Source organism: Sus scrofa, chromosome Y, assembly GCF_054392235.1.
Source record: "Sus scrofa isolate SSC_HxYL_T2T_F1_AM1 chromosome Y, Sscrofa_HxYL_maternal_Yorkshire_Landrace_v2.0, whole genome shotgun sequence".
NCBI lineage: Eukaryota > Metazoa > Chordata > Mammalia > Artiodactyla > Suidae > Sus > Sus scrofa.
The window spans coordinates 10,244,831-10,256,880 of record NC_139402.1 but is presented as its reverse complement, the minus strand read 5'-3'; the positions used below and the strand labels follow the sequence as shown (position 1 = coordinate 10,256,880).

At 42.6% G+C, this 12,050-nt stretch overlaps 1 protein-coding gene across 1 annotated transcript in view; it reads left to right on the top strand.

The window, feature by feature from the left end:
• The window catches only part of LOC110255320 (lysine-specific demethylase 6A), a 177,118-nt gene that overhangs the window by 23,366 nt on the left and 141,702 nt on the right, over positions 1 to 12,050 (top strand). The window contains 1 exon segment of the mRNA XM_085009005.1: positions 1,908 to 2,016. Within this exon segment, the coding sequence (XP_084865131.1) occupies positions 1,908 to 2,016 (109 nt within the window).

Genomic DNA, 12,050 nt, shown 5'->3' with positions numbered 1-12,050 from the left:
TTTCCCCATTATTAGTGACGATTCTTCAGGGATACTCCAGAACATTATTCTTCTTCAAACTTCTGAAATTTAGAAAAAGGGTGGGGTGGGGGGAGGGGTCCTGTCATGGCTCTGCAGAAATGTGTCTGACTGGTAACCATGAGCACTCGGGTTTGATCTCTGGCCTAGCTCAGTAGGTTAATGATTTGGCATTGCCATGAACTGTGGTGTACATGGCAGCAGTGTGAGCTTCCATCTGGCTTTCTTCTGGCTGTGGTGTAGGCTGGCAGCAACAGATCCAATTTGACCCCTAGCCTGGGAATTTCCATATCCTGCACGTGTGGCCCTTAAAAGACTCCACAGAAAGGGGGGTTTCCTTTAAGTGCTTTTTTCCTCTTAAAAAATATATAAGAGGATATGCGTGTCTGTGGCTATTGGAACGGGATAGTATTAGTATGTTTGAAATATGAGGAGGTTTAGGAAGAAAACAGCAAATTTTCCTGAAAGAATACGCTAACTTGTTTGTAGTAGTCTTTTTTTTTTTTTTTTTTAGCTATTTCTTGGGCCGCTCCCGCGGCATATGGAGGTTCCCAGGCTAGGGGTCGAATTGGAGCTGTAGCGGCCAGCCTATGCCAGAGGCACAGCAACGCGGGATCCAAGCCTTGTCTGCAACCTACACCACAGCTCACGGCAACACCAGGTCCCCAACCCACTGAGCAAGGGCAGGGATCGAACCCGCAACCTCATGGTTCCTAGTCAGATCCGTTAACCACTGCGCCACGACGGGAACTCCTGTAGTAGTCTAAAGCTAGTGTTTCTTTGCTAAGATAGCTGATCAATGCAAAGGGTACTTAGTATGAGCAAATTTATACAATAGAAGTATGTTGTGAAGCATAAAATTTTCACATGTATGATTCTTAAATTTTACAACAAATGTATTAAAAATATAAAAAGAGAAGTTCTCATATAGTACAACAGGTTTAGAATTTGATATTGTCACTGCAGTGGCTCAGGTTGTTGCTGTCTTATGGGTTCAGTCCCTGGCCCAGGAACTTCCACATTCTGAGAGTGTAGCCCCCCCCCCCAAATAAACATACACATACATAAATGGAAGCAGATGAACCTAAAGTAACATCTTTAATTTAGTGTATCCAGATCTTTTATGTGGTTAACATAAAATCGTTAGTAAATATTAATACTTTTGTATTCAATCTTTGTAATCTGTTATGCAATTTACACAATTATAGCACATCTCAGTTTGGACTTGCCACATTTTACCTGTGGTTATTGGCTCTTGAAATTCAATAAAGTTCTTTTTGTTTGTGTTTATTTGAAATGTTTTGCTATGTGAGTAAGGGTTAAAGTGGTTATTTATATTTGTAACTAACTAAGTTATTAAATCCCCATATAATCTTATTTGGCAGATTTTATTCTCCCTTTTTTCTTTCTTTTTAAGGGCCAAACTTGGGGCGTATGGAAGTTTCCATGCTAGGGGTTGAATCACCTTGCAGCTGCCACCCTATGCGACAGCCACAGCAATGTGGATCTGTCTCACAGATCTGATACGATTTTATGACCTGCACCGCAGCTCACAACTATGCCAGATCCTTAATCCACTGAGCAAGGCCAGGGATTGAACCTGAGTCCTCATGGAGACTAGTTGTGTTTATTAACCACTGAGCCACAACGGGAACTCCCACTCTTCCTTTTTTTTTCATATAAGAAAGCACTTGGATCATAAATGATGATTTCATTATATGTAATTGAAAAGTTGTTTTTTCTAATTTCTGAAGAAATTGAATCCTGAATGTGTGGTAGAAATCATGTGTTGATTGTTTGATTTCTTGAATTATATAGTCTATATGTATTCTGCTAGGATGCAGTTAGGGTTTTGCCTTTTTCTTAATACTTATATTTTTCATTTCTAGGCTGTTCGCTGCTATGAATCTCTAATCTTAAAAGCTGAAGGAAAAGTGGAGTCTGAATTCTTTTGTCAGTTAGGTCACTTCAACCTCTTATTGGAAGATTATCCAAAAGGTAATACTTCTCTTGGTTAAAATTTCTGCTTGATTTATGTTTGCATCATATAGAAATATAATTGTTTTTCAGTGTTTATCAAAGACACTTAACAGTTTTAGTTTCTTTGAAAGCTCCTAATATGCTCAGAAACATAGTGGGTAGAAATGTGAAATTTTTTTTTTTTTTTTTTTTTTTTTGGTCTTTTTAGGGCTGCACCCAAGACATGTGGGGTTCCTAGGCTAGGGGTCTAGTTGGAGCTTTAGCCACTGGTCTGCACCATAGTCACAGCAACACCAGATCTGAGCCATGTTGCTTAAATCTATACCACAGCTCATGGCAGCTCCGGATCCTTAACCTACTGAGCGAGTCCAGGGATTGAACCTGCATCCTCATGGATCCTGGTTAGATTCATTTCCACAGAGCAACAACGGGAACTCCAGAAATGAATATTTTATATTATTCTATGTAAACATTCAAATTTGATCATTCCATAAAACTCATAATGTACATGTGCATTACTACTTTGCTTGCTCTTGTGAAAAATCTGTGTTCCTTAAAACCTTACCACATAAAGGGATCTCATTTGATGCTTTTTAAGTACAAAGGTGGAATGTTCGAAAGAGATGGTGTTTTCAGAACTGTGAAGCAATTTTCCAGTTTTCAGTGATGTACTGTAAATTTTAATAAACCCTGACACTGTATACCTGGAGGTAGCATAGTTCCCACAGGTGAATGACTCAGTCCCACATGACTGCCCATGTTCAGAAGCCAGTTGCATCAAAGTTGTTGCCTGTATTACTGATCAACCAGCTGTTAGTGAGAGGTGTCCTAAGGTTTGATTATTTGTTAGAATGACTCACAAAGCCTGGGGAAATACAAGTTTATTATGAAGGGTGTTGTAAAGGATACAGATAAGCAGCTAAATGAAGAGGTACATAGGATGATGTCTAGAAGTTTTTTGAGCTCAGGACCTTCTGTCCCTGAGAAATTGGTTTGTATTTACCAACCAGAAATCTCATGAATTCATCACATCTCAGTTTTCAGGAATTTAGAGCTTAATCTACATCCTTTCTCCCACCTGACCAGCCTCATTCAGAGTTTACCCAAGGACTTCTTTTAGGACATTTCGTAATTCCCATTGTGGCTCAGTGGATAGAGGACTTGACCTCTCTATGATGTGCAGGTTTGATCCCTGCCCTTGCTGAGTGGGTTAAGGATCTGGTATTGCTGCAAGCTGCAGTGTAGGTTGCAGATGAGGCCCTGATATAGCCTTGCTGTGGCTGTAGCATAGCCTCAGCTGTAGTTCTGATTTGACTCCTGGCCTGGGAACCTAGACATGCTGCAGGTGCTACTGTAAAAAGAAAAACCAAAGCAGATGTCCCATTAGCATTAAATTCGAGTGAGTCAAAAGGGGCACTATGAATAAAAACACTCTCATCACTTAGGACATGTTTGAGTGTTGTAGGAGTTCTCCATCATAAGATGAAATGTTAAGACAAATATATATATATAAATTTTTTTTTTTTTTTTTTGTCTTTTTGCCTTTTCTAGGGCTGCTCGTGTGGCATATGGAGGTTCCCAGGCTAGGGGTTTAAACAGAGCTGTAGCCACCGGCCTACGCCATAGCCACAGCAACGCAGGATCCGCAGGATCCGAGCTGCGTCTGCAACCTACACCACAGCTTAAGGCAACGCCGGATCCTTAACCCACTGAGCAAGGCTGGGGATTGAACCTGCAACCTCATGGTTCCTAGTTGGATTTGTTAACCACTGCACCACAACGGGAACTCCAGGGCAAATATATTTTTATTATACTATAAATACAAATAGTATTTTTTCTTTTTTTTTGTGATTAAAAAAAAATTCCATTTAAGTTAGGAAACATCTGAAGATCTGATATTTATCCATGGTGTTGTCTACTTAAAAAATATATGCAACTTAAAAGGTGAGAGTTAAGTTTTATTTGGGCCAACATGAGGGCTAGAACCCAGGAGGCAGCATTTCAGAGAGCTCTGAGAAACCAATACAGAGAATTACAGGGTGTGGTGATTTTTGGTGAAGGGGGAGGTACGTGCAATCATGCACACATTTTATGGAAATGGACTCCTAGTCTTCTGAAAGTTTCTTATTGTCATGAGGAGCAGACATCACCGTGAAGAATTTTAATGCTTTTCTAAATACAAAGAGATGAAAGAATTGGACATATAAATTCTGAAAATATCTATCTGAAGAGTCCAGGGATCAAACCTGCATCCTCATGGGTTATAGTCCAAGGAATTAGATTTGTTTCCGCTGTGCCGTGATGGGAACTCCTGCCTGTATTTTGTTAATGGGTAGGCTAATTTCTCTGCCAAGAGTGACTAATGAACTTTCTTTTCCTCATTTTACTCTTTTGCCTGGGAAGTCTAACAGTATTGTCTGTGCCTTGGAATACATACTACAAGAAAATAAATGCTTTTCAAAAACATTTCTTTGAGTTTGGTTTTTCCAAAGATAAGTTCTTTAATCCTCAAATATAGTATATAGATTATCATGTATATGTCAGTGCATATTTCATTGTGTCTGAGAGGAGACAGTTATCCATATGTATTAAATATGTATACATATGTGTATGTATGGATATACAGATGGTTCCCTAATTTAACTGAGATTTAACTTAATATAATGATGGTGCAAAAGTAATGCTCCCATAGGAAGTTCCTGTCGTGGTTCAGTAGAAAAACCCGACTAGTATACATGAGGACAAGGTTTCCATCCCTGGCCTCACTCAGTGGGTTAAGGATCTGACATTGGCGTGAGCTATGGTGTAGGTCATAGACATGGCTGGATCTGACATTGCTGTGGCTGTGGTGTAGGCTGGCAGCTATAGCTCCGATTCGACACCTAGCCTGGAAACTTCCTATGCCACAGGTGTGGCCCTAAAAAGAAAAAAAAAGTAGTGTTCCCATGGGAAGGTTCTTGTCTCATTGGAGAAGTAATTCCGAAATGAGATGGAGATTGAGAAAGTAAAGTGAGGTTTTAGTGAGAAATATGTCTCTTGAAGGGAGGCAGAGAGGAGAACTTCTGCCCTTCGTTTCTTTGGCACACTGGTTTTGAGGGGAATACAGATAATGGGTGGACTCTTCATTGGGAAGGAGAGGTTTGGGGGTCCTTATTTTGATTTTCATTTGAGTTCCACCTTCCTGAAAAGGGAAGAGCTTTCTGTCCTAACTTTGTTTGGAAGTGTCATGGCCTTCATCCATAATGGAAACTTTTAATCTGCAAGGGTAATTTTATTCTAATGAGGCCATAATGAGCAACAGGTTACACTGGGATGCTGGAGATCCTGCCTTTTCTACCTCCCAGGCAATCATCACCCAGAATTTGTTGTTTCCTGTCAGTCTGGAGGTTCCTGCTTTTCATCTGCCCATGTACCCACTGTTTGCATGATGTGTGGCGCTTCCTTTCACCTGGCCTGTGCCCACCTTTCTCTGCTCATACCTAACTGCCTGCCTGCTGTAACATCCCTTCTTCATGGGGTCTGGACCCTTAAAATCTTTTAAGAGTAAAAAGGATTAAAAAAAAGTGTCCTTTGCTGCTTCAGGCTGAGCATTGGCATTGTCCCTATCCTTTTGTCCAGAGCTCCTGCTGTGTGTCAGAGATAAGGGTCTGGAGATTATTTACAGTGAGGAAGGTGGAGAGTGGTGCCTGGGAGGAGGCAGCAGCCTTGGCCATTAGGTTTGATGGTCCGAATCTTCAAGTGGAATGGGTTGAAATCCTTGTTGAGGCATTGTTTGCAATTGGAGTTGTTGTGTTCTAGAGGGTAGAAATTTAGCTGGTCAGTTAAAAATAAGAGGACCACAGCGAAAGATAAGTACAGTGCTGAGGGTCCTAGAAGTGAGAGGAACGAAGTATATTCTGGAAACCACCCCTTACTGGTTTCAGTCCACCAGTGTTTCCTTTGACTATACCTGTGGATCCAGGAAGCCTGTTCATTTAACATTTACTTCTACTTCTCCCATGGTGTTAATATACTACATGCAGCATGTTTTATTTATGACAGCACAAACCCCTCCTTGACATGCTAGGAGATAGCCTAGGGCTTAGTGGTTGTCCAAGGCCACCCCAGCCGGGGAATCTAAGCATTTTGGTAACACTTTGAGAGTTTCCAGTTTTCTTTAGTGTGCTACTCAGGGAGGGAGTTAGATCTCTTAAGGTTGCCTTATGATAGGCAAATCCTCCGAAGGGGCAGCTGCAGCTACAGTGATTTCCGTTAGCACTAGACCAAAGGCTCTCTTTTGCCTCACATGGGTTACATGAGGACTGTTATTTGGGCTGGAGCCTCCGTTCCCAAAGTGCAGTCCCCAAAATGAAGTATGTTGTTGAGGTGTGAGAGTGCAATGGCTTTGGTCATTGTGAGGTAGTTGTCAGCAGTCCTACATAGCCATAATAATCCAGGTGGTGCTGGTAATGGTAAGACCGTGTGGTTGGTTTGGAGAAAAGCTCTGGGAGGTGGGAGACGGTTGCAGAGGGGTCCCAGCTGTACTTTTTGATTTGGTCCTTTATTTGGCATGTCTGGTGGGCCTGGATTCAGGAAGAGTCATGGTAAGGGGATGTCTGGTATAATAGGTGGCAGAAGAAGTTCTGTTAGCATGAGTTTGTGAATTGTAGTTAGATACTTCTGTGTCATTAAGGGTGCAGGGTGAAGTGTAAATAGGCTGGCCCACTATATTGCTGCAGTTTATAAGCTTGAAGATATCTAGGGGCAAGTTTTGGTTTCTGTTAGAGAGCCTCCAGAGCTGAAAAGGAGTCTGTGTTTTCCCTGAAGGTACTGTTGTGACAAGGGGTGCATCCTGACATTTTATTGCAGACTAGAGAAGTTTTGATGATAAGTATAGCCTTTGAGTAAAGAAGTGTAACACAATAGTAGAGCAGAGGTGGCCTTTTCCCATGTATCAATCAAAGACAAATCTTATCTAGAGTAATTAAAAGAAGATTGGTTAAAAATAGAATACAGTGTGGTTGTTGACTTAGGCTTTGAGAGTGGTATTTATGTCTCCCATGGTGGTGGGTTGCGGATGGTAAACCCAGCAGAAAGAGATTTTACCCTTTAGCAATAACCAGGGAGTTATTGACTGTTACGTTACCTTTCCATGGTAAGTCTTGGGGCCAAAGAGTTTGGATAGATAAGACAAGAACCAGTAAGAGGGATAGAGTCCCTGCATCTTTTGGAAGCAGGAAAGAGAAAGAATAGAACCAGTCTTTTTAGGCTTTGAGTGGGTCTTATTAAATCCAGGATGAACAGAGGGTTTCCCTCCCAGGCATATGTGCTGCGCTATAGTGGCACTCATGAAAGATTGACAGAGTGAGAAGGAGATCGAGGAGGGTAATAAGTAACCAAACCCACCAGAGCATATTACTTGTTTTGTCTGTGGTCTGGAGAATCAGAAGGCAAGAGGAAAATGGTGGGTAGTCAGCTTTAAGTGTGTGAGGTTTCCTTGTCCTTTTTGAATGAAAGCGTCAAGTCCTAAAGATGCTCTCTTGTCCACCTGGACTCTTCTGGCTTTCCAAATCCTGTGAAGACTGAGGGGGAGGGGCAGGTTTAATTCTAAAAAGCTGCACCTAGCATGATTCCCCTTCATTGCCCCGAGGTAGGTATCCTGTGAAGGACCTGGTAGAACCCTTCAATCTGGGCAGTAATTGATCAGAGGGGGGACCCTTCTCTCCATGTTTTGAGAAGGATAAAATGTCCCAGCTGAACCTCAGTAGGCTGGGAGCTGGGAAAAACCTGATTTCCATTATTCTGAAATCACTTTTTGAACCTGTCCCAGGTTAATTAGGTACTTGCTGAACTCACTGGTTTCAGTGTCCACCAGAATTATCAGAGCATAAGATAGGCCTGATGTACCTCATTTCTAAGGGGCTGAGCTTAAATGGTGTTTTGAGTTCTCCCTGATTCTTGGGGGGGCGGGGGGAGATGGGTAAAAGCTTTGTTGGAGGTTTTGATGTTTCCTGACAAAGTTTAGCCAGAGTTCTATTTAAAGTTGGATTTGCCCTTTGTACTTTTCCTGATGATTGAGGCTTCTAGGCAGCATGGAGCTGATAGCAAATGCCTAGGGCGGTAGAGATCTGTTGTGTTACCTTAGCCACAAAACGGGGGTCATTGGCACTTTGTAAACACTGCAGAAGTCTGAAGCAAGGAATTATTTCTTTTAATAAAGCCTTGACTACTTCCTGAGCTTTCTTAGTCCTTGTTGGAAAGGCTTCCACTCACATTGTGAAAGTGTCAGTGAAAACCAAGAGGTATTTATATATCTGGATAAAGCCTGTTTATGAGTCTTCTGCTGTGTGAGTTCCTCTTCTTTGGATGGGCTGGAGGAGGGGTGGGGGCCTAAGTTTTCTCCCTGGGTTGTTAACAGTATCATGTATTACAGGCATTTGTGATTTCTAAGTCTGAGAAAGGCCCAGGTCAGAAAAAAACTTTTTCCACCAGGCAAGTCAGAGCATCCCTCCCGAGATAAGAAGAGTCATGGACTGATTTTTTTTTTTTGTCTTTTTGCTATTTCTTGGGCCGCTCCCGCGGCATATGGAGGTTCCCAGGCTAGGGGTCTAATCGTACCTGTAGCCACTGGCCTACGCCAGAGCCACAGCAATGCAGGATCCGAGCCACGTCTGCAACCTACACCACAGCTCACGGCAACGCCGGATCGTTAACCCACTGAGCAAGGGCAGGGACCAAACCCGCAACCTCATGGTTCCTAGTCGGATTCGTTAACCACTGCGCCAAGACGGGAACTCCCTGATTTAAAAATTTTTCTTTGTAGGAGTGCCCATCATGGCTCAGTGGTTAACAAATCTGACTAGGAACCATGAGGTTGGGGGTTTGATCCCTTGCTTTGCTCAGTGGGTTAAGGATCTGGTGTTGCTGCGAGCTGTGGTGTAGGTCACAGATGCAGCTCGGATCCCGCATTGCTGCAGCTCTGGCATAGGCCAGCAGCCTCAGCTCTGATTAGACCCCTAGCCTGCGAAGCTCCATACGCCGCAGGAGCAGCTCTAGAAAAGGCAAAAAGACCAAAAAAAAAAAAATTTTTTTTTCCTTTGTAATGCTTTAGGCAGCATTACTGCTTGTTCCTTAATCCACCATCCATCGGGGCCCTTTTGATATCTGCTAGGTCTAGTCTACTTTTTTCTATTATTTACTTTTATTTTTTTATTACTTAATGAATTTATTACATTTATAGTTGTACAGTGATCATCAATTTTATAGGATTTTATAGGATTTCCATCCCACAACCCCAGCAAATCCTCCCACCCCCCAAACTGTCTCCTTTGGAAACCATAAGTTTTCAAAGACTGTGAGTCAGTATCTGTTCTGCAAAGAAGTTCAGTCTGTCCTTTTTTCACATTCCGCATGTCAGTGATGTTGGTGTCTCACTGTCTGACGGACTTCACTTAGCGTGATAATTTCTAGGTCCATCCATGTTGCTAAAAATGCTGGTATTTTGTTCCTTTTAATGGCTGAGTAATATTCCACTGTGCATACAGACCACATCTTCTTGATCCACTCCTCTGTCGATGGGAATTTAGGTTGTTTCCATGTCTTGGCCATTGTGAATAGTGCTGCAATGAACATCGGAGTACATGTGTCTTTGCGAGTCATGGTTTTCTCTGGAGAGATGCCCAGAAGTGGGATTCCTGGATCAAATGGTAGTTCTGTTTTTCATTTTCTGAGGAATCTCCACACTGTTTTCCAGAGTGGTTGCACCAATTTATAATCCCACCAACAGTGTACTAGAGTTCCTTTTTCTCCACACCCTCTCCAGCACTTATTGTTTGTAGACATTTTGATGCTGGCCATTCTGACTGGTGTAAGGTGGTACCTCCTAGTGGTTTCGATTTGCATTTCTCTAATACTGAGTGACTTTGAACATCTATTCATGTGTTTTTTGGCCATCCGTATGTCTTCTTTGGAGAACTGTCTGTTTAGATCTTCTGCCCATTTTTTTTGATGGGGTTTTTTGTTTTTTTGGTATGGAGCTGCAGAAGGTGTTTATAAGTTTTGGAAATTAATGTCAGTTGATTCATTTGCAAATATGTTCCCCACTCTGTGGGTTGTCTTTTCATTTTGTTTAGGGTTTCCTTTACTGTGCAGAAAATTTTAAGTTTGATTAGGTCCCATTTATTTATTTTTGTTTTTACTGTCATTACTCTTAAGAGGTGGATCTGAGAAGATGTTGCTGTCATTTATGCCAGAGAGTGTTTGGGCCATGTTTTCCTCTAAGAGTTTTATAGTATCTGGTCTTATATCTAGGTCTTTCATCCATTTGGAGTTGATTTTTGTGTATGGTATTAGGGAGTGTTCTAATTTCATTCTTTCCCATGTGGCTATCCAGTTTTCCCAGCCACTTATTGAACAAGTTCTAGCCTACTTTATTTCCAGGGGCAAAAATGGGCTGGGCTGGTACACGGGGAAGTAAGGCAGCCTGAGTTGAAGAGGTTTTAAGAGCTGCACTCTTAGCTGCCTTGTTGGCTGGATTATTTCCTTTTACTCTGTCTGAATTCCCCTTCTGATGTCCCTTACAGTGAGTAACTGCCACTTCCTTAGGGTCTTGTACTGCTTCTAGGAGTTCTAAGATTTCCCGGCTCCCTGGATTGGGGAGCCCTGTACAATCAGGAGTCCTCTGTTTTTCCAAATAGCAGCAGGTGCATGTAACATGAAAAATGCATTCTTAGAGTCCATATAGATATTGATCCTCTTGTCTTTTCCTAGCCTTAGGGATCAAGCTAGGGCTATAAGCTCAGCCTTTTGTGCTGAGGTTTGGGGAGGTAGGGCATCAGCTTCTCTGATATCATGCAAATCTACTACGCCATACCCTGCTTTCCGGATGCTGTTGTGTTTATTGCTACTTCCATCAGTAAACCAGACCGCATCAGGGTCCCCAAGGGGCTGGTCCCTGAAGTTAGGTCTGCTGGAATACACCTGTTGGATGGCCTCAGTACAAGAATGAGCAGTTCCTTGGGACTTTCTGTTGGCATTTGGGTGGCCGGATTTAAGGTCCGATATACTTTTAAGAGTTACTTCAGGAGAGTCTAGAAGTAGGGCCTGGTATTTTGTGAGGTAGCCTCCAGTCTTCCATTGATGTCCTTTAATTTCTGATATTCCCCATGCCTGGTGTGGTGTCAGTACTTCCATGCATTGACCTGTGGTGAGTTTTGTGACCTCTTCAACTAGCAGGGCTGTAGCTGCTACAGCCGTCAAGACAATCTGGCCATTCTGAGGCCACTGAGTCCATTTGCTTTGAGAATAGGCCACCAGTCATGGAATAGGCTCTACCTTTGGGGTGAGAACTCCCAGGGCTATTCCTTGTTTTTCTGAGCTAAATAGAATAAAGGGCTTTCTAACATCTGTGGCTCAGTGGTAACAAACCTGGCTAGTATCCATGAGGACCTGGGTTCAATATATGGCCTTGCTCATTGGGTTAGCAATCTGGCATTGATGAGAGCTGTGGTGTAGGTTGAAGACATGGCTTGGATCCAGCATTCCTGTGGCTGCAGTGTCGGTGGCATCTAAAGCTCCAATTCAACCCTTCACGTGGGAACTTATATGTGCCACACATGCCTCCCTAAAAAGATGGCGGGGGGGGGAGAAAAGATTTGGGATCCTTAGGGCCCAAATTTGGGATCCTTACGGTGGCATTAGTCAGGGCAGTCAATCTGAGCAAATGCTCTTTGTAAGTTCCCTATCCAATCTAGAGTCCCTTTAAGGCCTCATACAATAGTTTTGCCTTGAGACTAAAGCCAGGGATCCAAGTGTTACAAAACCCAGACATTCATAAATAGGTTCTGAGCTGTTTCTTTGTACGTGGTAGTTGTAAATGGAGAATTTCTTCCTTACACTGGGTCCTAAGGGTGCACTTCCCCGGGCTTAGGACATGTCCCTGGTAAGTGATTCTCTGGGAGGAAATTGGGGTTGTCTCTGGGGATACGTTATATCCCGTAGAGCCTAGGAAATTGAGGACCTATATGGTATTTTGGTCTGAAGTTTCCTTTGAGGGGCTGCAGATAAGGATGGTC